Source organism: Fringilla coelebs (genome assembly GCF_963513975.1).
Source record: "Fringilla coelebs genome assembly, chromosome: 9".
In the NCBI taxonomy this organism is placed as follows: Eukaryota; Metazoa; Chordata; class Aves; order Passeriformes; family Fringillidae; genus Fringilla; species Fringilla coelebs.
This window is the reverse complement of record NC_140067.1, coordinates 10,191,877-10,219,856: the sequence shown is the minus strand read 5'-3', so window position 1 is coordinate 10,219,856 and position 27,980 is coordinate 10,191,877. Positions and strand designations below refer to the sequence as shown.

At 45.4% G+C, this 27,980-nt stretch overlaps 1 protein-coding gene across 1 annotated transcript; it reads left to right on the top strand.

The window, feature by feature from the left end:
• Nucleotides 1-112: 112 nt before the first annotated feature.
• DMAP1 (DNA methyltransferase 1 associated protein 1) lies at nucleotides 113-27,813 on the top strand. Its single transcript, XM_084211281.1, has 10 exons — nucleotides 113-182; nucleotides 555-710; nucleotides 3,245-3,336; nucleotides 3,735-3,930; nucleotides 8,239-8,397; nucleotides 9,518-9,685; nucleotides 10,610-10,795; nucleotides 13,650-13,721; nucleotides 24,577-24,649; nucleotides 26,475-27,813. The coding sequence occupies exons 2-10, from the start codon at nucleotides 609-611 to the stop codon at nucleotides 26,819-26,821; spliced, it is 1,395 nt and encodes a 464-aa protein (XP_084067407.1). The 5' UTR covers nucleotides 113-182; nucleotides 555-608; the 3' UTR covers nucleotides 26,822-27,813.
• The last annotated feature ends 167 nt before the right edge of the window (nucleotides 27,814-27,980 follow it).

Here is a 27,980-nt window from a genome sequence, read left to right as displayed (position 1 = left end):
GCGGGGCGGGCACGACCTGCCAGGAGCGGGACTCGAACCCCTCATCCTTCTCCCTCCTCCCCGCGTGGTGCGTCCCCCAAAGCGCTCCGGGCACTTCCGGGCGCCTCTTGGCGGGAGCGGAAGCGGCGCTGCCCGGGCCGCCGTATGCGCCGCACGTCCCGGTGGCCGCGGAGCCGGCGCCGGTGGGTGCGCGGGTCCCGCTCGGAGCGGGGCGGCCGCGGCCGCGCGGGGAGCGCCGCGTCTCGCACGCCCTCCCGCGGGCCTCCCGGGATCCCCCCGCGGGGCTGCGGGCCGCGGGCGCGGCGTGCGGAACCCCCGGGACCCGCCGGGTGCAAGGCCCCGTTGTTGGGCCTGGCGGGGGGATGGGAGGCGGCTGAGGGGGGTGTGTGTCTATGTAGATATAAGTGTGTGAGTGTGCGTGTGCATGTATATGCGTGTGTGTGCGCGGATATACGTGCGTGTATGTGTATATACACGCACCTACGCGTGTTTGTATGAGTCCGGGACAGCCCCGCGGGAGTTAACCCCCGACCCCCGGTTTCCCGCCCTCCCAGAGCTGGAGGGGACGGACGGGACGGCGCAGAGAAGGCCAGAGGGCAGGCGGAGACATGGCGACGGGGGCAGATGTACGGGACATCCTGGAGCTGGGAGGCGTGGAGTCAGAGAACACGGGCACCATCAACAAAAAGGACATCATCAACTCGGATAAGGTGAACTGCAGTGCCCTCAGGGGCTGCTGCGTGATTTCTAGGCGCTCACTGACCTTGCATGTGGTGTTTGGGGTGAATATTGGAAGAAAGGATGGAATTAAGCGTGTACCTTCTTAGTTACCTGTGTCATGGCATCTGGTGTGGAATTTAAGCTGGAGCTGTGTAAGCCGTGTCCCGCTGAGCTGGGCCAGGCCCCAGGACATTCTCAGCTGTCTCTAAAACTCTCATTTTGTGAAGTATCTAGCCCCAAAACAAATGGAAATAATACAACACAGTCTTGTTTTAGAAGAAAGAAAATATTGTCTGACTCGACTGAATGACAGAAGTCTTCCAGCCTGTGTGGGGAAGGTGTGTGGCTGGGTTTGGGACAACTGGGGTGCATTGCCTGGGGGAATGTGGCAAGTTAGTAAGCTCTGTTAAGGATGTGTGACATGATGTGCTGCGTTCTGTGTGGTAATGTGCTACAGTATCTTGTTGTCTTCTGTGTTTTAAATTTGGGCAAGGTCACGGGTGTCCCATGTTTTGCAAGATGTTGGGAAGGTCAACTTAGGAGTAGTTATGAGACGTGGAGGTGCTTTGAAATGAGCCTAGGGAGCTCTCTGGTACAGAGATGGCCTGATTTGAAGTAAAGCCTGTGTATTTGGGGAAAAAATCAAAACAGAACAGAAACGTTTGTCTCTGAAGAGAAGCACTGTGGTTTCACTGCCCTGCTAGGGCACAGAGTATAATTGGTGTAATGGAAAACCAGTGAGTTTCAGTCATTTAAAGGCTGAAATGTTGAAATTGCTGGTCATGGGCTGTGTTGGTGAGCAGCCTGATGGCTGGATTCAGCCTGCAGTGTTGCCACTGAGTGTTTGGAGTTGGAGTTCTTTGATTTAAATGTGTCTGTGTGTTAGGCAGCAGAGAGCCAAAGGAGTACTGGTTGCTGGCTGTCTTTTTGGAGCAGGGACCAAGATGGTTTTCTCCTCAAGTTTACTGTAGTGGGAAGAGAGAGGAAGGGAAGGTGCAGTGAAAAGTCCTGGGAGGCACGCAGGAGGGATTGAATGAAACATTTTGAATTTCTACAAAGTACAGAAACGAAGCCAAGCCAAAGGTGTAAGCTGTTATCACATGGAGAGTGCAAAGTTGCTAATAACAGTGCAGCTCTCACTCAGGAAATAGATCTGTTCTCAATTAGAAAAGAAACAGATTGATGTCTTGAAATCACAAGAGAACCATGAAGTACTTTCCAGTCCATTAGTGACTGAAAATGTTAAAATAAAAATTACTAGGCATAAAAACATTTAAATCAGCATGACCAAGTAATTTGTTCTCAACTCCTAAAAGAGCTGGTTGAGCTGATCTCTGGCCTTCTGATATTAACTTTTAATAAATCTGGGAACTTTGGGGAAATTCCAGAAGCCTGTGTTCATACAGGGTGTGTGGTGACCTGTGGGTAACTGCCTTGGTTGGCCTTACATTGCTGCTGGGCAAAGTGGTGGACACACTAGGAGAAAGGTGCTTGATTAGGCATGAAAAGGTGCTGATATAATGTGTGTCTGTCATGAAGTTTTATGGAAAGTAGTTGTAGTCCAAGATGACAGGAACTTATTTTTTCAGTGGAATCTTGAATTTGCTTGTAAAGGTGACTGTATGGATTTAGCACAATTTATGATGTAATATTAGTTTTACTACTGAAAAATATTCTGATTTAAAATTTGGTAGTGGTATAGTAAGCAAGTATGTAATAGTAGTGTCTGGGGTAGTAGTTGTAAAGATGGTACAGTTGAACCAAATGCTCAGTAAACTTTTCCCTCTTAAATGAAATGTAACTTCTTAGTGTGGCTGTTACTGTACCTGCGGGAATCCCGAGCTGATCACCTGATACAGTTGGTGACTGATAAACTTGCATATGGGTGTGAGTTGGGCTGTGTTTTAGAGATCATGAATTCTGCCAAGGGTTTAGGGGCCAGGTTGAGTTGTGTACACTGAATTCCTCTTATGAGGAAATTGTAAAAAAATTGTTTCATGTGTAAATGGGAGAGCAGAATTTTGGGGACCAGAGAACTTTGGGAGGTGACACTGGGGGATTTGCCAAGGGGTTACTGCAAGGGTGTAATCACAGATGGTAAAAACTGAAGCTGCTGCAGAACAAAGTAACAAAAACTATAAAAAACTGGGAAGACATTTCTTACTTGAAAAGGTAGAGAATCACGTAATTAAATGCATTAATACCTCTGAGGGGGGACAGTGCTTGCCTAGTAAGAAAAGACTTCGTGCACCAGCCCCTGCAATCTACAGCCAGATGTTCAGCTTGGAATTTAAGTGTGTTATCAGTAAGGGCAAATGTGGGTACTGGTGAGCCCTATCACTGAAAGTGGGTACATTTTGTCTGTCAGTGTCTTCCAGCAGGAGTAGGCACGTTCCTGGAGAAATTCAAGGTGTCTAAAACCAGATAAAAGTAAAAACCATCACAGGGCACCAGGTTATACTGTTTTAATGTTCCCTCAGGAATTTCTACTTCTGAATCTAAAGTGCAATTTTTTTTGTTTCAGAAAAAATCCAAGAAATCCTCAGAGACATTGACGTTTAAGAGGCCAGAAGGAATGCACCGAGAAGTTTATGCACTTCTCTATTCTGACAAAAAGTAAGAGCCCATGGTGACCTGTGCAGGTTGTGGGGTGGCCTGGGCTTTTGGTGGCAGGGCAGCATCCTCTTGAAACCAGGGGCAGTCTTGCTTCCCAGATTGATTCCCCTTTGTGCTCAGCCCATGCTTGTGCCCTTCTCTTAGTCATAGATAGTGTCTGTTTTCTCTCTTCTAAATTTGAGGGGTTTGCTTGATACAGGAAATTAATTAGATACAGGCAAAATAGTCTAATGCAGACAAACCAGTGCTCTTAGCCTTTGTATCTCATTCTTTCTTAATCTCAGCTGGGAATAGCACCTGCTTTTATATCTGCAAAAAGAGTTCTGAGCCTGAAATCTCTTTGGGTTTGTCTCGGACTGCCCCTTTCTTCTCATCACCAGCACTTTTCTCCACCACAGGGATGCACCTCCGCTGCTGCCAAGTGATACAACTCAGGGTTATCGAACAGTCAAAGCAAAACTGGGCTCCAAGAAAGTCCGGCCTTGGAAGTGGATGCCTTTCACCAACCCAGCGAGGAAAGATGGAGCCATGTTCTACCACTGGAGGAGGGCAGCAGAGGAAGGGAAGGATTACCCTTTTGCCAGATTTAATAAAGTAAGTGGGAGCACTTTCAAACAAAAGCATATAAACAGCAGCTGGAAAATACCCTTCAGTCAGTTTCTTGGCTGTCCAGACGGGAAGTTGATTCTATCAACACGTGAAGGCTGAGTTAGATTTGGTAATTGCATTTTGAATTGCAGCATGACCTGCAAACATGTGACCATGGACTGATGTCTCCAAATCATTCAGGCAAAGCAGGCTTTGTATGTAGTCAGAGCTTGGTAGAGATCCTGGTGTTTCAGGTGTGCAGTCATGGATTTGGTGAGGAGAACTCGTGATATCTACCTCTGTTCCTGACCAACACCCTCCCCCTGATTACAGGCACAGGGTAGTAAAAGGTATTCTATTCTGAATAAAAGTCAGAAATCTTGCTATTTTGCTCAGTATGAAAAAAATAGCTTCAGCTTCATGGCCAAAAAGGTGGCTTGGAACCTCTTGGCCAGATTCCAGCACAGATGCTGAATTACTTTGCGTTCCCTCTGAAATTGCTCTCGTGGTATCAGTGTGGTGCAGTCCCCTGTTCTTTGCATCTTACATTAAATTGTCACAATGTGTTGTTGTAATCTCCTGCTGTCTTTTGTCCCAGATGTATCTGCTTTGAGTGGCTGCGCCTTTTATGTGTATGCACAAAGAAAACTACATCAAGATTTATACTTCAAAGTCAGGACCTCCAAAGTTGGGAAGGAGCAGAGTTAGGGTGCTTCCATAATGTAATTTAACTCCCTTCATGATGCAAATATGAAAGAGTGAGAAAACCGTGTGCTAACATGATTCCACAAAAGCTCTGCTTCTGTGTAACCGTATACAATATTTTAAGTTTGTAACCCACAGAGCATCAGCTCTAACAAAGCTTGGCTTCCTGCAGAGTTAAGTGGTTGGTTGACCTTATATGTTAGAAGGCTCCAGCTCTGACTGATGCTTTTCCTGTAGCTGGGACATTGGTAAGAGCCTCCTGTGGTATCTCTTCTCTGATGTCTGGGGTGGAAGTCTGAAGTATGACTCACTTAGTCGAGGCACCTACCTAGCTGTCTGAGTGAAACTTTGTGAGGCTAATTGTCTCTAAGACTCTACTGCTGGAACTGGTTTTGGCTGAGTTCAACTGAGTTTATCAGAGGGGGCCACACATCACATCTGGGTGTTTTAATTATATGATTCTCGTTTCCTTAACTTTATCAGGTACTGTGAGCTGACAGACAGAAGAGCCTTCAGCAAGTTGTAACCTTTAGATTAGTGGTACAGACTTGCCATCTGCAAATGCACAATTACATAATATCAGGAGCAAGTTGTTACCCTTGTGGTGCTGTAGTTGAGAAAGTTGAAGGCACTGATGAAGAGTTTTGCAGATATTTGCTTTATCAGAGGAAATTTACTTACTTTTCCAGACTCTTTTGTGGGTTTCTTCTCACATACTTGATACCTCTGCCTGCATCTTTCTCTCCCCTTGGCACAAGCCTGTTTTCCTGTGTAGTCTGTCCTGTTGGTCACTCAAGCTCTTTAACCAAGCTCCTGGGTCACTGCTCAGTTGCTTTCCCTTTTCTCTGTGCTTCCAGTCTCCAATACAATTCCCTCCTCTTTGTTGTGAGATCCAAAATGTGAACTTGGGTTTCACCATGTACACTGAGCCTTGTTTCAGGGTGTGAAATAGGAGTATAAAAGCAGCTTTGCTGGTGTTAGAGCAAAGCCCTCTCTCAGCCAATACTGTTTTTTTTTACTACCATCAGTAAAGGCTTAGTGAAAGAGTGAATGAGAATGGGGCAAATACGTATATTCCTATTTTCTGGTGGTCTTTAGCTCAAGGATTTCTTAATTTGAAATTTGTGTTTAATAATTCTTGCTAGGTACATTCAGGGCAGGAAGCTGCTTTGTGAGTAACCCATGCTAATGAGTTCTTCAGGTTAATTTTGTGTGGTGTGCAAAGGTGCTTTCCTCTGCTCATTTCAAACTGCTGCCTTGAGGTTTAGTCCCTTGGAGAGCTTGTGTTACATGATGTAGTAAATTGTCCTTGCTGTGTACTCTGTTCTCTGTAATGTGACATGCCCTCCTGTGCACTCTCTTGTTCTCAAGTATCCTTTCTTCTGAAATGTGTGGACTAGGAGTGAGTGTTCCACTTATGACAGCATGGTGGATTTATGTGGGCTGTTTTTCTCTATTTCTGTCATAATTTTTACTGTTCAGTTTGAACTTTTACCTCTGTTAGGCAATGTGCTGATGTTTTCACAGAGCTGTCTTGTGGCTCCAGAATCTTGAGCAGTTTCAGCTAATTTAATACTCATAATTTTGTGAATTTATAGTGGGAAATGTTGGACTGAGAGAGGTTTTCTGGGCCATTGAATCCTCCTCTTGGCTCTTTCAGGTCCTCCCACAATCCAGTCCCTTTCATAAACTGATCAAGTTCCTTTTGAAAACCACTTGGCTTTTCCTGCCCCTTCGCTTCCTTGGGAAGCTCTTCTAGGCTGTCTTTGCTCCATTTCATTTCCAGGTTAAATTTTCCGTGTTAAATTGGCATTTCTTTGCAAGTCAATTTCTTTGTTCTTATTTCAGTTGTTCTTTTCTTCCCGTGAGTATTCCTTTCATTTCATCTAACATACTTGAAGCCTGCAGTCAGATTCTCCTGCAGACTTCCTTTGCTAGGCTGCGTTCTCTTCCAGTCTGCTGTAGGAAGACAGACTCACCACCCCATTACTCATGCTCTTCTCTGTACTTGTTTCCATTTCAGTGCATCTTTCCTGACCAGGGATCAGTAGTGTTGGAGTTGGTATTCCTGCCAGTATTCTTGTTGTGCAGTTGAAACACTGCCAGTTTCTGCTGGAAATCCCTCTCTGGGGATCATATTTGCCTTTTCATGGTTATGTTACATTTGAATTTATAGTCAGTCCGTGGTTGGCTCAAGCTTTCCATCTGTTCCCACCTTCTGATTTCTTTCAGGGGTTCTCACCTGAGCAGCCATGAATAGGGCTGAGGAAGTGTTTTGGAAGTATCTTTGCTCTTGTCACATTCTCTTGTCTACTGAGGCATCTGCCACCATCCCTTCTATCCACTGCAGAGGGCCCTGCTGGCTCCTCTCATGTGTGTGTGTGCTCCTCTAGAAATTATTTTGTTTCATGATGTGCATGGGACATCTTTACAGTGTCTGGTAAGATGGCTTTGCTCCTGGTGGTGGTGGTACTTGAAGGTTGAGGTTCAGTGCATCCCCAAGAGTTCTGCTTCACCTTTGAGTTTCTGTGTCTAAGTGATAGAGGAAGGGCAGTAGACCTAAAGAAGCTGTTACTTGGAGGATCAGAAATGCTCCTCTGGGCTGTAGGGAGTTCATGAGGATGGCTTTCCTGGTGACAGGACACAGAACCACAGAGGTGTTGAAGCACATCTGCTTCTTGCATGCACACTTGGAGCAGGACCTCCTCAGGCTGAGCAAAGTTTTGCTGCAGGAGAGAGTGAGAGGCAATAAGGGAGGAAAGCACAGGGTTATTTACACTTTTGCTTTACCACATGCTAGGATTTCCCCTAATGTAGTAAGTATTTTTGCTGTTTCTTTAGTACTCATGTGACACTTGTGTTCTGGATAGAGTCCTTGCAGAGCAGTCCCAGGCTGGGGACAGGAGTGTGAGCTTGGTCCTTTGGGCACTGGGCCACTGTGAGAGTTGGACTGTCATTTCGCTCTGTCATTCTGCTGGGGAAAAGATCTATGGGGAAGGGAAGGACAAAGTTATTTGCCAAGTTTATGGCCTTCAGTTGTACAGTACACAGTCTTTCAGATCTTCATGATACTGTCTGCACCAAACATGAAAGAAGTAGTCTGAGTATCAAAGCAGAAGGTGTGCTAAAGGCTGGGGATTACTGCCCCTTGCCTTTCCTGTTCTTCCTGTACAAGTGAGCATGTCCCAGCCCAAGTAAAGAGTCAACTGTCAGAGCACTTTGTGCCAAGGTATTGGTTTTGCTGTATGGGAGGAATGCAGGGAGGCTGGCTGAATCTTGGTTTCACTGTCATGTTAGCCTGAAATTTTGAAACCCATAGTCAGGATGTGGGTTGCTGACCTTTGCCTGTGTAAACCATCTGAAGTAGGTTTCAGCCTCCTAGGCAGTAGTTCCTGGTAGGCTTCCCTGAATGTCACCTTATGGCCTTGGGATCACACATTGGTCCATATCAAGTCCTCTGTCTGCTCATCATGTTTCTTGGACTCACTGCTCATGGTCCTGACAGCCCCTTCCTGTCACTGCTGTGCTCATGCTCTTGGCTCAGGTATCTTGGCAGTGAGGAGGGCAGTGCTGCAGGAGAGCTGCCATGGTTTTCTCTTCTCTCCACAGACAGTGCAGGTTCCTGTCTACTCGGAGCAGGAGTACCAGATGTATCTCCACGACGATGCGTGGACCAAGGCTGAAACAGACCATCTCTTCGACCTGGCTCGGCGCTTTGATCTGCGCTTTGTAGTCATTCACGACCGCTACGATCACCAGCAGTTCAAGGTGAGTCCTGAGGGCCAAGTTGCTGCTAGCAACCTGCTGCTATGGCATGTGCAGGGTTTTCTGCACTTGAAAGACCAAATTACCCTTTATATCAACTTAATTAGGGCAAAATAATGAGTTATTGGCAGAAAGGAATATTGAATTTCCAGCACTAGGCATTGCTATTCGCTTTGTTTGTAATTAAATCCACTGTGAGTTGTTCTCATTCCCTGTTGTGTTTTATTAGAAAGTTAGATGGTTTGCACCTGCCAGGAGAACAGCTCGTTGTTCCTTGACGATAAGGCAGCTGGGGAGTTTATTTGAGCAGGCTAGGTGTTCTGTATTTCAGTCTAGGCCCTTGGAGAAGGATCTGCCAGTGAACCCTGGGGACTGGGACTTCTCCCTGGTGCTGTTTCTGACTTGTGGTCTGACATGGTGCAGGTTTCCATCATCTCTGCTGTGAAACAGGGACCATCTGTGGTCTGAAATTGCAACCCTGGTGTCATGATTGCTGATCTACTATACTGGTTCCATGCCTCCTGGTGACATAGGGAATGATGTGACATCTACAGAACAGCTCCTTGTTATCCTCTGAAATGCTCACATGAAGAGCAAAGTAAAATAACAAGAGTATGCCCAGCTGAGCAGCCCAAACATCTTTTGGGCTTGGGTTAATGGGACACAGCTCAAACTTCATGAAATCATGGGCAGTGAATTGATGCTACTGATACCTTGTCTGTGACTTGAATGACCATTGTCTAGAGCAACTCGGAGACCTGCACATTTGTTGCAGTTTCCCGCTTGCAGGCTTTCTCCTCTCAACTCTCCTTGCATCCTTTTATCTTCACTGCTCAGGATGCTCCACTGCTGTATTGTCTCTGAACCCTCAGCACTGTTGGATCTTTTGGTGGGTATTTTTAAAGCAGTAGCTATGAACCCATGGTGGTTAATTCATGCAGCTCACTGAGAAACTCCTCCTTCCCTGTCATTCCCCTGGCACCTGCAAGGGTTCCTACTAGGCCTTCCTCCCAGGCACTGTCTCTTGTACTGTATGTGACATCCTTGTGGTGCTTAGGTGGCTACTGCACAAGGTTTTGCTTAGTTCTTCCATAATGTTGTCATCCTGTGATGTCTTCCACAGAAAAGGTCAGTGGAGGATCTGAAGGAACGGTATTACCACATTTGTGCCAAGCTGGCAAACATTCGTGCAGCTCCGGGCACAGACCTAAAAATCCCAGTCTTTGATGCTGGCCATGAGAGACGAAGGAAGGAACAGCTGGAAAGGCTTTACAATAGGACACCAGAGCAGGTAATTTGGGGAAGAGAGCATCACTTCTCCAGAAGATTCATAAGTTGAATCAGAAGGTGTACGATGCAGGCCAGAGGGTGGGAAAGGTAAAGAAGGGCTGGACAAGAAAAAAGCAACATCTGAGTCCAGGTTTTGTTGTTGGGTTGATGTCTGTTTAAGGAGTTTAAAAGGACAGTCATTGAGAAATCTGACTATCCATGAGAAAGGTTTCAATGAGCAGAGTAATGGTCTGACCTTCTCAGTGACACTGACTGTATTAGTCCTCTGATAGAAGCAAATTCTCATTGTCATTATGAGTACCAGAGTTTCGTGGAATTATTTATTAGAGAGTAAAAATCTTTCCAGAAAGCATCAAAGACTAAATCTACATGCTTAGTTCTTCTCTATGTTGAAGCTATGTAATGGTCCAACAGTTCAGAGTTTAAAAAAGTGTGTTCTCCATAGGCTGGGGGAGAGCATTTTCAGTTAGCTCCCTCCAAGGACGAATTCATATGTGACTTACTCTGCTTCTTCACCCTACTGACAGATGTCAGTACTAAGCATAGCTGCTCCAGGTTCCATATGCTATGACTGGGAAGGGGATTTTTTTTCTTTTCACAACACTGTATTTGCAACTACAGCATATTTGGGATTTTAAACCCTTCTGTGCTTTTGATCTCTGGAAGACGGGATTAGTAATTTATGGATTGTTGAAGGGCACATCATAAATGTTGTGATACCGTACCTGCCAAATTGTAGAGTGGCATTGCCGTGGGTGCAGGGTAGGGTTATGGAGTTAACATGCTTTACAAATCCAAGAAGTTAGGCAGCAGCATAAAATCATTCCCGGGCTGGCCCAGGGCAGAGCTGCTATCGGTAGATGGCCCCCTTGCCTTGCCAGGCCTCCTCTGCTCTCTGACTGCCCTGACGTGCTCTGGTCTGCAGGTGGCAGAAGAAGAATACCTCATCCAGGAGCTCCGTAAAATTGAAACCAGGAAGAAAGAGAGAGAAAAGAGAACCCAAGACCTGCAGAAGCTCATCACAGCTGCTGACACCACCACTGAGCAGAGGCGTGCTGAGCGCAAGGCCCCCAAGAAGAAGCTGCCACAGAAGAAGGAGACAGAGAAGCCTGTAAACATTTATTCTTTTTTTCCCATTTACCCTGTTTATGCTCTGGCTGGGTAACGTTTTCTGCAGCAGTCCTGTGGGGATCAGACCCTTTCTGGGTGATGGAAGTAACTGCTGGCTGCCTTCTGGCAGATGTTTTTTGGTTACATCTTTGGAAGGCACATTGGTGTAAGTCAGAGTCCCCTGGTGTGCTCTCAGTCTCTCTCCCATTTGTAAACTGCTAGTTTAAGTCCTGTTTATCTTTCCCTGCCTGAGAAAAGGGATGAAATAATGCCAACTGTTAATGCATCGTGGCAAGGAGAAGCATCTGTCTCCCTGCTTCTTCCAAGTGTATTCTGTTACTGTTTTGTAGGGTTGGCCCACAAGCCCATTGTCTTTCACCTGTCTTATTTTTCTAGTTCAAGTTTTCTTTTCCTCCCCAGCTCCTGGATCTCAGCAGCATCTCCCAAGCTCAGTACATGCTTCTCTCCTGATCCTCAGCTGTGATCAGAGCAGCCCTGTGTCTCTTGTATTCTGTGAGCTATTGGCTATTTCTCTGTGAGCTGAACTGCAGTCTAAGGAGCCCAGAACACAGCTTTCAGTTCACATTTGGTGCTACCTCAGTTTCCCCATACTGGAAAGAGGTGGGCAGCATGGACTGATCTAAATCCAGCACCTTCAGTAGGAAAGGGCTGTTAAAAAAACTTCAGATGTTTCCAGTGAGTCCCTGGGAATTCCTGTCCCTCCACCTTGTGAACAGAGAGTACTTGAGTAATTTTTCTCCAAAAGATTCTGTACAGTGAGCAGGGAGAAGCAGTGAATTCTAGACAGGTATTGCTTGAAGTGTGCCTAATGGCCACCACTTCCTCAAAACACTCTTTTGGTGTGTCGTGTCCCATGTGTGTCCCTGCTGTGTGATGAGTATAATGCCACTGGACACCTTGTGCATTGAATTCCCTAAAGGCTTGTTCTGGGAAAGCTCAGCCATGGCTGGCGTATCTCCCTGTGAGGAAAGCAGTTTGTCACTGGTGGAAATGAACAAAAAGGGGCTAGAGAATGGGGCCAGAAAGATGCTGAGGATGCCAAGGCAAGGGAGTCCACCCCTAAATGTTGGCTGGGGCCTGTCTGCAGGCATGTAGTGCATAGACACACCAGGGTGGGCAGAGAAGCAGTTTCTGTTGTTGCAGTGGCATCATTTCATCCATGACAGAGTCCATTAGGAGTCAATTACCAACTATAGCCAGGAAATGTTAAGAAAAAAATTGCATTTTAACTAAAAATTTGAATCGGGAGCTGCATCAGCATCATTTCAACAAAGGAAAATCATTTAGCAAAGAGTCAATTGAGGTTGAAGCGTTTACAGCATGTACAGGCTGTACAGGCACATGAGGCAAAAGAACCCATTTAATTGCTTATTGCTGAATGCAAGTCAGAGTTGGCTTGGCTGAGGCAGTGATGCTGATTTCCCCACACTGCTTATGTCAGGGTGTTCAGCAACAGGCTGAGGGGCAGAGTTCAGGGAGTTTGGAAGCCAGCCTTTGTGCTAAGGAAGCAGAGAGGATTGGTTTTTGATTGCAGCTTTGTTTGTCTCTAATAAGGCAAGCAGGGAGGCTGTATCCTACCAAAGATCAAAGTGATCTGTACAAGTTCATTAGCTCTGTTGGTAGTTAGAGAGTACTTTTTCCTTCATGGTCATGTTTAGTAGTCTTTTCCTGGGTCCTCTTTATTGGACAGACAACAGATAACTGAAATAATCTTAATGCTTGGCCATGCAGAGTGGTTTGCAGGGTGCCACCTCAAGACCAAGATCTCAAGATAGCCGATACGGATGTGAGAGTTATTGGAAGGGAACTTGAGAAATTGAGTCACTGTCCTTCAGCATCTCTTATGATCTTGGGGCAGTCCTGGCTGTCTCAGCCCCGTCTGGAACAAAGAAAGAGAAAGCTGCAGAGCCTCTCTGCAGGGAAATCTGGGAGCAGCAAGGCAAATGGTGTCTCCAAAGAAATGGGGAGATTTGAGGTGACTTGGTTTTGGAAAAACACAATTGTGTTTGTGTTTTGCAGAGATTGTGGCTATTCTTAGCTTGAATCATAAGTATTGCTGATCCATTCAGGGGAACCCAAACCATTCACTGCACAGATAGCCTGGTTTAAAAGTTGAAAAGTCTGTTCACCTTTTGCTTTGCTCATCAGCATAGATTTATAAGGGATCACATGAATTTTTTTCCATTTCATTGAAATGCAACTATATGCTCTACTGTTAGCAGCAGAAACATGGAAGTATGCTGCATTTTAATGCTGTGCTTAAAATATGAAGTAAGAAAGAAAACTGTCTAATGAGTGGACAAATGGCAAAACATGGATGAACAGCAGGATTCCCTGGGAGGGTGCAGTCCTTGCATCCTCATTAGTGGCCTCAGGTCTGTACAGATCAGAGGTTTCTCAGCTCAATCCTTTGAGAGTTTACAGTAAAAAGGCAAGATTTAGGGAAGTCCTGGGCTGTTTTGATCAGTGAAATGGGTCAAAGTTGGATAAGGATGATACTGTGCAAATATGTATAAATACCATGTAGGGTCAGGGTTTCTGTGTGGGTGGATGTAGGTCTCTGTGCAGAACAGTGCATTTAAACCAACTGACCAAAAATATTTGAGCTTTCCAAAGATGCCTTGAACTGGAGTAGTTTTCTCAATGAATTGCTTGGGATTTTCCCACTGAATCCCGTTGCCTGGGGTTTTCCTCTTGTCTCAGCTCTGACATGTGGCTGTGGCAGGTGTTTCTCTGTCATAGGAAATGGTGTTTCCCCTTCAGACAGTTTCTATATGAAATGTTGTGTTTCTCGTGTTTCCTCCATCAACACATCCTGTTTCAATCTCTTTCAGGCTGTTCCTGAGACTGCTGGCATCAAGTTTCCTGACTTCAAATCTGCAGGTGTCACGCTGCGGAGCCAGAGGGTAGGCTCTTGTCCTGTTCCCATGGGACCTCTGTTAATGTCTTTCACTTGGCCTGGCTCTGTCCTCATCCTTTTATAGCTAAAGAAAGTCAAGTTCTTGCCTCTAAAATAAGAAAGGAATTCCATAAATGTGGAGACTCAGAAACCTGGAATGCTGGCTCTGTGGAAGCCAACTCCTTGCCTTGCAGAGGCACCTGAACTTGCTGGTGTTTGTCACTAGTGTGCCTGCTCTGCTGTTAGACACCTGTAACAGAACCAAATGGAGCTCTCTAGTTCAAACAGACCTCACAGCCAGAATTAATGGGCCCCTTGGAGCATGTGTGTCACTAGCTCAGAGGTTCTTTTGGAGTGATTTGGGCTGGAAAGGACCTTAAAAATCATCTAGTTAAGATGAGATTAAGAACTGCATGTTCAGGCTGTGTCTTGAAAAAAACCAGAAACACATAAACATAGAAATTTGAGCTTTTCTATTTACATTATCTTGGAAGATATTTTTTGGAAAAGCCCCTGTGTTCAGTCTGTTGCAGAGATACTCCTGAGTAAAGAACCTTCTTGCTGTTTTTGTATTGCTTTCTTATATCAGTAAGACTTGACACCTGCCTCTTTGCCACAGGTTTTGGGATATCAAGTAACTTAAACCTGTTCAGTCAACTGAATGTTTTCAGAGAAGTTTTGATATCCAAATCCTGTGTGTCTATACAAGTACTTTTTGCTTTTTCCATAGCCAAAAAAAAAAGAAAAAGATTTTAAATTGCTTTATTATAGCAAAGTTGGATAAGTACATTCCTTGCCTGGCATCCTCACTTGGCATAATAAATTTAAAAGACTGTTTTTATGGAATGTTCTTTTGATATCAGACTGGTTTGATATCTTGCTGGCTATTAATAGAAATGTGTTTGGGATAATGCTGCTTTGATGTACTGGTGCATGTGTGTGTAGAGGTGGGATGCCTCAGCAGGGTCACTGCTGAGGGGCCCCTTCAGTGTACCAGTGCCACCATCTGCAGGATACGTGTTTGAGTGAGGAGCTGCAGCCTTGAGGAAATCACAGTCCAGAGACAAGCAAGATTGCAGTGCAGGTGTTGAGATTTATTGAGACGTGGCAGATGTGTTCTCCAGCACTAAGATAAATAGAGTAATTTATGGAGATTGATTTGGATTTTGAAAACTAATAAGTAATGGTTGATCTTTTCTATTTTTTTACCCCCTCTGGAAGAGAAGCTGAGCAATAATGTGTCGTGATGGAACCATCTGGCAAAGCCAGCAGCCTTTTTGTGAGCCAACAGGCAATTCAAATCCCAGCCTTCATGAAAATGGGTGCTACATGCTTTTATCTGTTCCCTTTAATGCTCACAAGATGCAGTGTTAAGCTGAGGTATGGCAGTCTGATTCAGCAACTTTTAGCCTGCAGTATCTAAGCTCCTGGAGTGACCTAGAGCAACTTTCTATGTTCTTGAAATTTTTGAGGAGCTAAATGCTGTTCTTAGAATTACCAGTGGTTTGTGAATTAAAAAGATGGTTCATCACTGATCTAGGTGAAAAAACAACACCTTGCTATTTGGAAATGTGAAACCTACCTCTAAGCCAGAAAAATGAATTCATTTGTGGCTTTTAGCCAGTCACCTGGCTTCCTTATCCAAGCCTTCCCTGTTTTTAAAATGGGAACTATTAGACTCACTTGCTTCAGAGATGCATGATGGGGAGAATTAATTACATGAGGTCAGTACAGGCCTTTTGAACTGGCAAGAGGTGCTGAAGTGCCAAGTGTTATGGAGTTGACAGTCCATGCTAATCCAAATTATTTTACTTGTGGGATTTATATGGCAAACCCTCTGATCTCCAGTGATGTGGAATTGATCAGGGTGGAGGCTGACTAGGACTAAATGAGGAATTGGAATGAAGTGCTGGAAATTCATACTCTGGCAACATCCAGCATAAGATGTTTTGCCCTTAGCACATTGAAAAATGATTTCTAAAAGCTTGTGCCGTCCTAAAAGTTCTTTTGCCTGAAGACCTGAAGACTTCCTCACCTAAAGGGTTCTGTTTTCCTCCTTTATTTCATACTTTGCTACTGTGCTTTATGCCTTTTGTGGTTAGGTGAAGTTGGATTTTGCAGTGAGATCAGGGCTCAACCTCTGTCATGTGTGAAAAATGTACCAAATCATCCCCAGAATAATAGCACTTACTCTTTGATTAGAGATTTTTTTTTTCCTGAGGATTTACAATTAGTCTGAAATCTGAGTTAAAATTAATTTATAGAAATGAGTCCTTGAAGAAAAAGTTAGGAATCCGTATTCAACTTAATTTGTTCCCAGTAGTTTTTATGACAATAGCCATGGCTCTTCAAATTCCCCGTCATTACAGCTTACACAATCTAATGGACAGGCTGAATTTGAAGACTGTTTTTTTTCTCCCCCTGTGAGGATTAATGGTCACTTACAGCCATTATTCTTCATAACTGAAAGTTTCTCCTTCAGCAGACGCTGAAGAGTAATCTTCTGCAGTGACTTCGACAAGCTGGCTTCTATCAGACTGGCCTCAGTCTCCCATTGTTCTCCATGGGACTGTGGCCACAGGCAAAGAAGGCCACAGCCCCCGTGCCCTTGCTCTGCATGGGATTTCCCTCTGCCTCCTGACAGCACAGACTGCAAGTTTCTGTAAGGCAGTGAGAAGCTGGGCATTATGAAAAGCTTCCTCTTAATTCAAGGCAGTGTATTGCCTTGGTGCCACTGAGAACAGGGGGCAGTAGCAGATGTTTGGAAAGGGGTGAGCCCTCTAAGAGTTTCTTGAAAAGAATTTTAGACCTTTGCATTTGATGTTTGTAAAACAGTGTTGTGAAAATAACATCAGAAGTGTATTATTAATCCTAAGCATTACTTCTGGAAAACTTCATGTTATACCAGCTCTGCTCAGTTGGGAGGTCAGACAGCCAAAGAGCCAGAGGAAAAGAGAGATGTGTGTAGGGAATTTAAACAGGGAAAGGTGAAGAAAAGACTAAAGGGAAAGCAGGGAGCTATGAGTAGGGAATGCTTTGCTGTGGGTCTGCCTGAAGGAAAGGAAGATAGGAGCTGTTGAACTTGGATCTTTTCCAGGAACCAGACAAACAGTAACTACATGTTTGTGATCTGGGCATGATGTTACTTCAGTAGGGCAGAACTGAGTTTGTTCTGATTTCACCACAATGTTTCTGTACCATGTATGTTCAGCTTTCTTTTAAATTTAACCTTTGTCTTTGACTTTGTTGTGTTCAGAGTGCTTGACTTGGGTGTACGCAACATCTCTGCAGTGTGTTTTAAGTTCTTCTCTCTCAGCCCTGTCAGTGGATTTTAACTTACAATTTTGGTAATGCTGTTGAATTGTTGCAGCAGTGCTTTTAAGAAAGAGGATGATGCGTGGAAAAGGGTTGGATGTTTGTACCCACTCTGTGTGTGGAGGTGTGTGTCTGTGTCATTGCTCAGTTGTCACGGGTTTGGAAGCAAAGGAACTGGAAGAGAGTTGATTTAAGTGGTTTCTCATCTGGAAGCAAAACAAAATCTTGTGATGAGAAGATGTTTGTAGAATTCTCAGTCTGCAGAAAGGACTGAGGGATGCTCCAGCTTAGTCATTCAAAGCTGGCCTCCTCCCCTCAGAAAAGGCTTCCAGCCAACAGCCTGACTCCATCTGCTTAACTTGTAGACAGTTTGCCAGTTGAACAAATTAAGAAAGAAATAAAGGAAGGAAAATTACAAGTAGAGCTTTAGAACCCATTGATTCAAATATTCACACTCACCAGCTTTTAAATGTTTAGTAGCCTTCTGAGCACTTCTTTAGCACTGATTAATGAGTAAGAATTTACTGTGGTTGTGTGGGGAAACATGTGTGTGCCTTCTTCCTTTTTTTTTTCTTGGAGTGAGAACTAAGTGCTCCTGCAAGTCCAAGGTGAATGATATTTCTAGAGGAAGATGGGGTTGTATGTATGTGTTTAGACATGTTTATTCTCTATATTTGATCTGACCAATAATTACATGGCCAAGCATGCTGGCTGTTTACCCTGCACTGGAGGCTTCTGGCTCTGTTCCTTTCCTGTCATTAATGCAAACCCAGACTTCATTGGCAGTGAGCATGTGACACATCTGTCTGTCCTCCTGTGATCAATACCGTCCCTTCAGAGGTTCAGCTTTTGAAAGCAGTTCCATAAAATACCAGTTATTCTTATTTGGATTTGATAAATTTAATTACTTGAAGCAATTAATTATTTATTTGCTTTGTATTGATTGCACTCCAAGCGTTCTGACATCAATCTCATGGAGATCAGCACACCCTTATTAGGTGGAGAAAGTTTATGTTTCCAGGTCTGAACATCCCATGGATTAGTTAGCTGAGATATGCTTGTTGCTTCTGCTAGCAGTTTTTCATTAGTGAAGTTGTATGTTTTGCACTCTTCAAGAGAGTGGCTGTGAGTAATTTCCACAGGGAGTCTGACAGGTGTAGAAGGGAAGTAGTTCTCTCATTTCTGTGAATAAAACTTATGAAGAAATGATACAGGCTGGATCGAATTCATGTTGTGGCATTGCCATCTATTTGTTGTACTATATGCCCTTTAATTAGGGCCAAGAGAGTGCTGGTGCATTTCCTAATCAAACTCCTGTCTGTAGAGAATGAAGTAAGATGAAAATATTGGTGTATTTATTTTCAGAGAGAACTGCAAAGGATACAAAATCTTGAATGAACTAGAGGAGGTGAATCCAGCACGTCTTTTCCTCCATTCTTGTTTTTAGCTAAACCAAAAGGCACTTAATGTTAAATTGCTGAAAGAAAGCCCATCCATCACCTTTTTTTGTGGAGGTCATTGATGTGGGAGAGCATCTGGACCAAAGCCTTAGTAGGTTCTCAGGTATAGGAGTGGGATCACTCAGGGTGCAGGAATGGGATCTTTAAAATAAATTGTAGTTCTGGAAATGACACTCCATGTTGCTACTTCTGATGAATCCTCCAGTACCGAACAGTGTCCATGCAGTATGAGGCCTCAGGGACCTTTGTCAGTCCTGGACTGGAGAAGCTTTTAGTACCTTTGTGTGCCTGTAGTGACACAATCTGGGGTGTTATTCATCAGCCAGTTTTATTGTGTGTAACATGTGCAGAGCTCCATATATATCACTTTTTTCTTTCATTAGTGTAACCAATATAATGATCAGACTGTAATTAGTCACTGTGGTTGTTGGTATTTGTGTAAGTGGAGATTCACTTAAATTATTTAAGAGAAAAGCAACATCAATTCAAGACTAGATGCATGTGTTGCTACACTTTGCTGTGTCTGATCTGAAAGTTTACATAATATTCTTGTACTATGGTAGAGTGTCCTTGGAATTCCCCCTCCTCTGGCCAGTCTTAGGGTCCTCCCTGCAATCACAGCACACACTGCTGTGCTCTTGATTTGTTTCTGTCAGATGCAACTTAGAGGCTGCAGCCATTTCCATTTTCTGCAGGTCTCAGCTTGGTCCTCATGCCTGTAGTGAGAGCAGGGGTAGGACTATCTGGGAGTCTGCAGATCTGCTTAAAGCAAACTACTATAGCGTCATTCTGGTAATGTACTTTTAGCATAAAATACCCCCCAGTAAAAATGTCCTGTGCAGTTCTTTCTTCTGCAGCACTTCAGTTCCATGCAGTGAAGCACTTCAGAATTTCAGAAATGTGCAAGTTCATATCTAAAACTGAATTTTTCAGCTGAGGTTTGTCAAATTCCAGAGCACTAAGACTAAGGTACTTAACATGCTTCTTTCCTTCCTTGGGTCTTAAAACTGTACAGGAGTGGAGGCTCTCTGCTCCTGCAGAGTAGAATCATGCAACTCAGGAATTTTTGACCTTCAGGCAGAAAATGCAAAAAACATTATTCATCTGAAACTTTAGCACTCCTTCCTGGAAATCCACTAAACCATTCAGTACTCTAAAGATATCCATGAAGAAAGTGCCTAATGAGAAAGTTTTCTTGCTGCTGAAATCCATAAGGAAGGTGGTTTTCAATGCCAGTGAGCTGTATTATAATGCTGAACAATACTGGTGCTGGTGCATAAAACCACAGGTACAGCTGTACAGGGACAGGTCAGATGTGTGGAGATTTTAGGGTTAATGTTTTTAGGACAGTTATATTGTTTAGGGTTGGGGAAGGCTGATTTTAAGAAAAAACTTACCTTAAAATTGAATTAAAATGAAATGCAGCATCAGGGAGGGTTCATGTGAAATATTTAAATAGCCACTGATTAATTTTAAAAACTTTGTATTTAGGTGATAGACCAAGCAAAAGGTTTCAGCACAAAAGAAGATTTTTTGGGGGGAGAGTGGGAAGTTTGGAGCGTCAGAAAAGAAGCATTTATGTGATGGATTGAGAGCAGGACATTTAAGATGACCACACAAATCCAATCACTCAAAAGGCCCTGACTGAATCTGTAGATCCTGCAGACCTCTTCCATTCCTACTGCTGATCCCCATGACAGCCTCTACCTGCCAGGTGGTGATGCTGTGAGACATGACAGGACTGTGTTACAAGCTCTGCTATTATTTAGACTTCATTACTCTACTAAAATAGATTCAAATACATTTACAACTATGCTTAAAAGTATTAGCATAAATCATGAAAACTGAATGGCACACAAAAATAAATGAACCAAGTCTGTTTGGGTAGGCTATATCTTCAGTTATTTCTTATCCTGTTTGTTAATTTAATGAATTTTGCCAATTAGCAATTAATTTGCAGTAGGTCTCCTAGTCATTAGTGTGAATTAGCAAGGTTTTGTTGGCAGAATGCCTCGAACATTAAATAAAAACCCTGTATCATGCAAAACCTCAAGGGTACTCCATGGTGAGATCCTGTAGAGAAATTGAGCTGCAGAGAGTCCACCCCAGTCCCAGCCCGTGCTGTGAAGGTGTGGTGGCTGCTCTGGTCTGATCTTTTCTTGACCCAACTCTGGAGCAATGTCCTCCTCCTTCAGGGGAGAGCAGGGCAGGTGAGTGCCCTGTATTCCATGTCTCCCAGACAAGTCCATTCCAGCAGAGGCTGTGTATCCCAGGCTTCTCTCTGCACAGGTGGGCTCTGGTACTGTGGCTTTGTGGTGTTGACTCACAATTTTCTGTAGCTCTTTATTTTTCTCTTGGTACACGCAGTTCATGTGTTTAATGCAGGTTGTTTATAGCAAGGACAAAGGATTACAGTCCTTAAATCAAAAGTGATGTTGGTGTAATTATAAGCACAGGCTAGTGTTGCAAAGAGGGCTGTAGGGAGAGGCTGTCAAAGGAGAAGAGCATCCAAAATATAGTAACCTCAAAAATCCCAGCTAATCAGTTTTCTGACGGGAGCAATCTGTTTCCCAGGTATTATTATTATATGGGGACTTTAAAGATAATAAATAACAATAATAGTCTACTATGAGGAAGGAAAGAAAAGGGCAAATGCCATTCACCTCAGAAGCTGTGGTTGCTTACTGGAGTTCTCCAAGGAACATAATTTTCCTCAGTCCCTGTGGAGGCCTCCATCCATGACAGCACCAAGAACACCCCAGGAGCTGTGGTGTCAGCAGTAAGATTGCCTGAAGGAGTGTTTTCATTAATGCAGAGATATGGCCCACGGAAACCACATGTGCCAGTGCAGACATCATGAACCAGAGAGCTCTTCCTGGGCTGCTGCCTGGGACTCGCGGCCCCTGTAGATCCCTTTAGTCTTTGGGAATGAGGGGCAAGTGAGCACCACTTCCAGCACTGTGCTGCTTCCCTGGATATCTGCTTGAAAGACCAAAACAAAGAAGGGCTTCCTGAAGTAAGCTTGGTCTTATCAGAGCTGTACAGAGCATGAAGACTTCTCTCTTGCAAGAAGGCAGCCCAGCTAACGGACCTTGGCTAACAGATTATCAGCAGCGTTTGAGTAATAGACTGCTCATTTAGTTTTAATACATTTTGCATAGAGAGCAATCAGCCTTCATCAGTCTTAGAGATGAATTGGCTTAGCCAGCTAAATTCTAAAGATATTAGTCCGACAGCAGCCACATAAATCATAACATTTTCTTAATGATGGTAAAATTAAAATATACTCTTGCTTTGAGAAACCAATGAAGCCTTCCTGTTTGCAGGCCAGATCCTCCTGCCTGAATTAAAAGGAAGCTTAATTGATGTGGTTTTAAACTAAACTCACAGTCCCACTCTTCCTCAGCATCTTGAGTGTTCGTTTCTTTGAACTTAAATTAATTTGTCCTGTCTCTCCCTGCTCCATCTTCCAATCTTCAAGGGTGTCAGTGAAGACCAGACTCCTGTGGGACATGATCAGGTGTTCACAACATCACAATTGAAGGCTTTGCCAGGTTGTTTGCGTTGCCAGTAGTTGCTTGAGCTAGTGGAGGCTTCCCAGGAGGAAAACTTGTGCTCTTCCTCTAACCAACAAACCAAGACCTGTCTGTCTACTTAGCCTAGCCAAGGATGAACTTTTCTTGTCCTTTGTTCCTGAAGCTGGCTTGGTGCCCAGCGTGCTTTTGCCAGAAAGGAAATTAACAGAAGGGAATCCTGCCTTTGGCTAAAAAGGCTTCACTGTCTGGTGTTGGGGCAGGAGTGAGGACACTCTCAGGGCAATTATTGTATGTCCACAAACTTTGCAGTGGGGAGATGCTGGGCTCATTGTGTCCCCCAAATTAAGGGTAGTACCTTCTGACTAGGTCAGCCCATACATCCCCAGGCTGAGGCAGAGCTGGGTATGTCACCCATTTAAACGTTCTGTATGATTCCTCATGGCGCAGAACAATTTTTTGGGCTGAATCCTCTTGCTTTCAGAGATGTCTTCCAGATGTTCTAGACTGGCTACTCAGTCTTCTGCTCAGCTGTGCAAAGTGACCTTTCCTTCTTTGGCCTCCTGCTGCTAGCTGCAGCATGGCATCCATGGAATAAACAGAACATCTCCTGTCCCAGTGCTCTGGGCTGTCTTATCTTAGGGCTCTACCCTTTCCTTTTCAGTAGAGCCTGTGCAGGTAGTCTGTGCAGCAGAGCTCCTTAGAAGACCTCTTTTAGTGAGGTTAGGTTCTGTCAAGTTGAGACTCTGGGCTGAAGACTTGAATGAAATCCAAATACATGATAACTTTGACAGACGTTCTTCTGCTAAAACAATCATTTTGTGGTGAACTGCAAAGAATTGGTTTCTTTACAAGTAGGAAAGAAGTATGAAATTGACTGCTGTGCAGAAACCCCAGCACTAAGCTAAAGACCTTTGGGGTAAAAAAAAAAAAGGCAGGGGCAGGCTAGTTTCTTAGAAATCCTCCCCTAACAGTCCTATTGGTCCTTTGCTGGAGTGTTTTTTGTGGTGCTAATATCTGTCAAAAAGGACCTGGTGCTTCTCAGCATGTAAAAGGCCCATTCCCCTGGGGTGCTCTAGGGCATCCATACTCTGGTTTCTTGGCTGAAGTGATGTTGTAGAGAAGGCAGGATCCCTCTGGTCCTACACAGGTCCTCCACTGGTGTTGTGGAGCAGCTGATGGGACATAGCCGTAGCTGAGTTAAGGTTAGAGCTCTCACCATTCGGGGATGGGTGTGTGCATGCAGTGCTCCTGCATTCAGAGGAATTAGGAAGTTCCAGATGGAGCCTCTTGGCATTTTTGTGTTGGGGCAGCGAACTCTGGAAGCGATGGGTCTGATCTGGCAGTCTGATGTTGGGCTGCCTGCTTTGGGCAACTTCAGCCTGTGGCTTATGGGAAGTAAGGTGACCACAGGCCCTCCCAGTGAGCTCTCCTCAGAGGCCAGTTTTAAGGTGGAGTGAATAATGTTTCTTTCTTCAGGTCATTCCCAGCCACGTTGCAGACTCACGGCTGAGGTTTGGGCCCCTGGTCAGTAAGTGGTGTGTGCAGGATGCTCTTGCCTCCTGGCTGCTCAATGGCCTGTCGGGCAACTTGGGTCGGTGATTGGGATCCCCAGGTTGAGGTATGAGGTCACCTTTCCAGGGTTGGATGTGGAAGGGCAGCGTGTACCTGTGCAGAAGGGTGTTTGACAATGCAGTATTGAGGACCGTTTTTTTCCTGGTGTGTCTTCTAGCATAGCCGAGTGCTTTCATTTTTTCTTGAATATGTCCGCAGGGCTTGGAAACCTGTTCTCCCTGCCATATTGTGCCAGCTGCATTTGTGCTGCTGGTAATCTAATAAATGCTTGGTCTGAGTAGCTAGCACTCCTGCTAGAGCCCAAATGAATGCAGAGGAAGGACCACCCTGCTAAGTGTGTGCATTCTTCCTCTCCTGGCCAGCTCCAATTCCCTTTCATAGCTCACATCTGATGCTTCCTCTCTCACCTAGCCCCTTAGCTCCGATGTAAATGTGTGTGCACACTTCCGCCAGTCAAGTAACTGTGCTCTCTCTGTCTCTCCCCTTTGTTACAAAGCCTGCTCTGTAAATGAATCCCACAGGTCTGGGGCTCAGCAGGTAAAAGGAGAAGTGAGTCTGTTAGCGCATGAGTCTAATCAGGCCGGCTAAAGCGAATAAAGTAGGGCAGCATTGCACATTAGCCGCTGTGTAAATGAGCCCTTTGATGGGCTGGGCACCGCGGGAGAGGGTTTGAAGCCAAGAAGAACTTTTGTTGTTAATTCAGTGACACATGGAAACTGTAAAACAGCGTGTCTTGCACACACACGAGAGAGAAAATAAAAGCCCTCACGACCGGGCTTTTCAATACCTGCCCTCAGACCTAGTCTGAAAACTTTCAGCCCCTGTCTCCCTCTCTTACCACTTGATTTTCCTTTCTCTCCCTTTCTTTTTTTTGTTCCCCCTGCACTATAAAAAGAAAAGCTCTCTTGCCTTTTGAACTAGACGGCTGTGAGTGAGGGCTATCTCTGAGCTGTGTGGCTCTGTTACCTTTGTGTTCCAGATGAAACTGCCAAGCTCGGTGGGACAGAAGAAGATTAAAGCCCTGGAGCAGATGCTGATGGAACTCGGAGTAGGTGAGTAAAGGGGGCACGCGAGAGAGAAAGAGACACACAGAGCTAGCCTTTGTTCTTGAGATGGGCTATTTTTTCCCCTAGTAATACAGCCAGTTTCTTGAATAACAGTATGTGAATGGTTTTTAAAATATTTTATGTGTTTAAAAAAAAAAGAGGGTAAAAGCCAGAACAAGATGCACAGGGTTTTTTTTTTTTTTTTCCTCCCAGTAGAAAAATCTTTTAAAAGAGCCTTTGTTTCTCTCTTGTTTGGGCCTTTTTAACCATCAAGAGAGGCAGCACAGTATTAGGAAGGCAAATCTCAGCCTTGCCGGGAGAGGTACTTCTAAGTGTGTTAGTGACCACGGCATGCGCATTGTTCAGGGCTGCCCTGTCTTGCTTTTAAGCTTCATTTCCTCTTAATTTACTGCTCACGGTGGCAAGTCCAAAATGCATCTGGGACTGTTCATCCCCCCTTTATAGGTTGCATGCTGTGTGAAAATCTGGAGCATCTCTGCTGAAAGGCGAGTAAACACACATCCCTCACTCTTGAACTCGAGTGTCTTAGCAGCTGAAAGAAGGGTTCACTTAACATGTACAATACCTGCTCGTGGCTAGAGGGGGAGAAGTGCAGCCTATGGCCAGCGGCTGCTCTCCATGCAGTGGGGACAGTTGGCAGGTATTACGGGTCCCCAGCATGCAGTGTCTCTTGATTAGACACCTGATGATCCTTTCCCCCCTCACTGTGGCTGGAGAGAGATTTAAAAGTAGGAAAAGAGAAAAATAGAAAGAAAAATAGAAGCCTTATTAATGATTTACAAGAGATCACTGAGCCTGTTCCCAGCACTAACTTCTGTTAAGTCTTGTTAGTTTTTTGGGCCAACTGGTTTATGGCTTGATATGTTGTCTCAGAGACTGTGCCATTCTGAAGGCCTCCTGTGGCTGGTGAAAGTGGCTCAGCCAGGATGTTTTCCTCTTTCTGCTGTAGAACTAAGGGAGTTGCTGTTTGTGCTTGCTAGGGAAGCCTCAGGGAAGCATGTGAGTACTTCTTGGAGCTCACTTTCCATGAGGGTAAGGAGGGGTTCCTGACTCCCCACTCCTGCCTCACAGAACTCACATATCTTGAGGGTCTCTTGGGACTTCGGCCTTGCTGTACCTTAGAGTGCAGAACCACACCTGGACTTTGTGGGGGTGAGCACAGTGCCGGCAGGAAGGGGGTCATGTGGGCAGCCCTGCAGACAGAGGCCACTGCTGTGTGTCAGGGCAAACATGCAGCGCTTCATCCTTTCCTTCTGCAGAACTTGCAGCTCTTCCTGGCTCTGTGTGTGTGCATGGTGGGGTGCAGCAGAATGCAAGGTGTTGGGAGGTGATCTGATAGTTGCTGCTGCTAACAGGTCTGTAAAAAGCAGCAGAGCAGTTCTCTGCCTTGGACCTGCTCTGGGAGAAGCAGCAAGAGAGGCAACAGAACTCAGCCTGTTGGTGAAGGTGTAGGGAGCAGCAGAGCTCTTCTGGCCTTTGCAGCAGTGTGGATCCAATCTCTCTGCAAGATAGAGCTCTCTTCATGTGACCTGGTGGGTGGCGAGGTTCAATCATCTGGTCTTCCGTCATCCTTTACTTGCTGAGTCCTGGACTTTGCAGGTTCACCCTTAGTCCTTGGTCAGAACCAGAGGACAGCCTGAAAAATAGGAGTGCAGTCCTTAGGGGTGCCAGTTGCTACTGATCCATGTTACTGGAGCAAGGCTCCTGGCATATCTTTGTTGGAATGAAAGAGCAGCTGAGACCTTTATAGGGATTTTTGATTGTAGGGTTGTAGGTCTGGGTGTTTAACAGGGCTTGTTTTTCTCCCTAGATCTTAACCCTATGCCTACAGAGGAGATTGTACAGATGTTCAACGAGCTGCGGAGTGACCTGGTGCTGCTGTACGAGCTGAAACAAGCCTTTGCCAACTGCGAGTACGAGCTGCAGATGTTACGGCACCGCTACGAGGCCCTGGCCAAAGCTGGGAGCATCGGCCCCCTCAGCGTGGAAGGTGCCCATCCAGATGGCCAGACAGGGCTTGGCATCGAGGAGGGCAAGGGAGATACCAAGGACCAGATCATTGATGTAGTAGGAGCACCGCTGACCCCCAACTCGGTGAGAAGGAAGGTCGGGGGGGCAGAACAGGGCGCACTCAGGTCTCCGACGCAGATGCCCTGACAAGCGCTGGGGATGCTGCCCTGCTCTCCTTCCAGGCATGCGCGTCCGAGGGAGCAGAACACGCCTGTTCCCCCCCAAGTCCCAGTGCTGCTCTCTGGGCTTGTCTCCTGTGCTGGACAGTGTTCTTGGTGCTACAGGTGGGGTCAGCAGGGCTTTCTACATCCTGCATGCAGGCAGATGGCTTGGTGTGGGTGCCACTGTGGACCAAAGCGGTGAGGCTTTGGGTGATGAGAGCTTGTTCTAAGGCAGCAACGGTACAGCTGCAAACCTGAGGCATTTTTCCTCTAGACACAGCCTCTTAAGGGTTGCTCAGCAGAGGGAAGCAGGTGGGGAAAGCAGTCTCCAGGTGATGAGACATGACCTGCCCGAGACCCTGGAGTCAAGCAGTAGCCTGGAGCAGGAGGCTTGGGAAGGACAGAGGTGTTTGAAGAGCAAAGGAGGGTTTTTATACCCTACTTCCAGTGCCAAGAAAGAAAAGCCTGGCCTAGGGCTTCTTCCAGTGCGAGCCCTGTGGCAATGTCCTGTGCATGTACCTCTGCAGGATGTGAATCACCGGCCTCTCCTCCCTGCCTCCAGGAGGGCAGGTTGCCAGCCCCTCACTACTGCCTCAGGGCCAAGGGTAAGCCTGGGGATCAGCTGAGGCTGCTTTCCCCTCTGTGCAGTCCCCTGGCACAGCTGAGCTGAACTGCCTGATGAAAGCTGCCCATCTCCACACCGTGGCATCCCCGACGCCTCCGACGCACTGCCCCTGGTAGCGGCACAGACCTTTACTTTCTAAAATGTATAATGTATTGCAGGATATTGAGAACACCTTATCTGTCAACGGCAGAGGCGACACATTAACCTGGACTTGAGTAATGTCCTATTTGATTGTGACAATGTTGAGTCGTAAGGAAGAGTTCCACTGAGACAGGTTCATGTTTGTAAAGGAGTCTTTTGAATTATTATTTTTTTTCCCTACTGCATTCAATCTGGAATCTCACCCCTCCCTCCCTGCGGTCTGGAGTGTCCTGGTTTGCAAACTTTTCGGGCTGACTTACAGTACAGTTGGTCTCCCTGGAGAACTGGCTTGTTGGGAAGGTGGGAGAGATGGTGGTGGTGGCCGTACCTGTAGGAGGAGGGAGCCCATGTGTGTGTTTCTGACCACATTGTTCCTCGG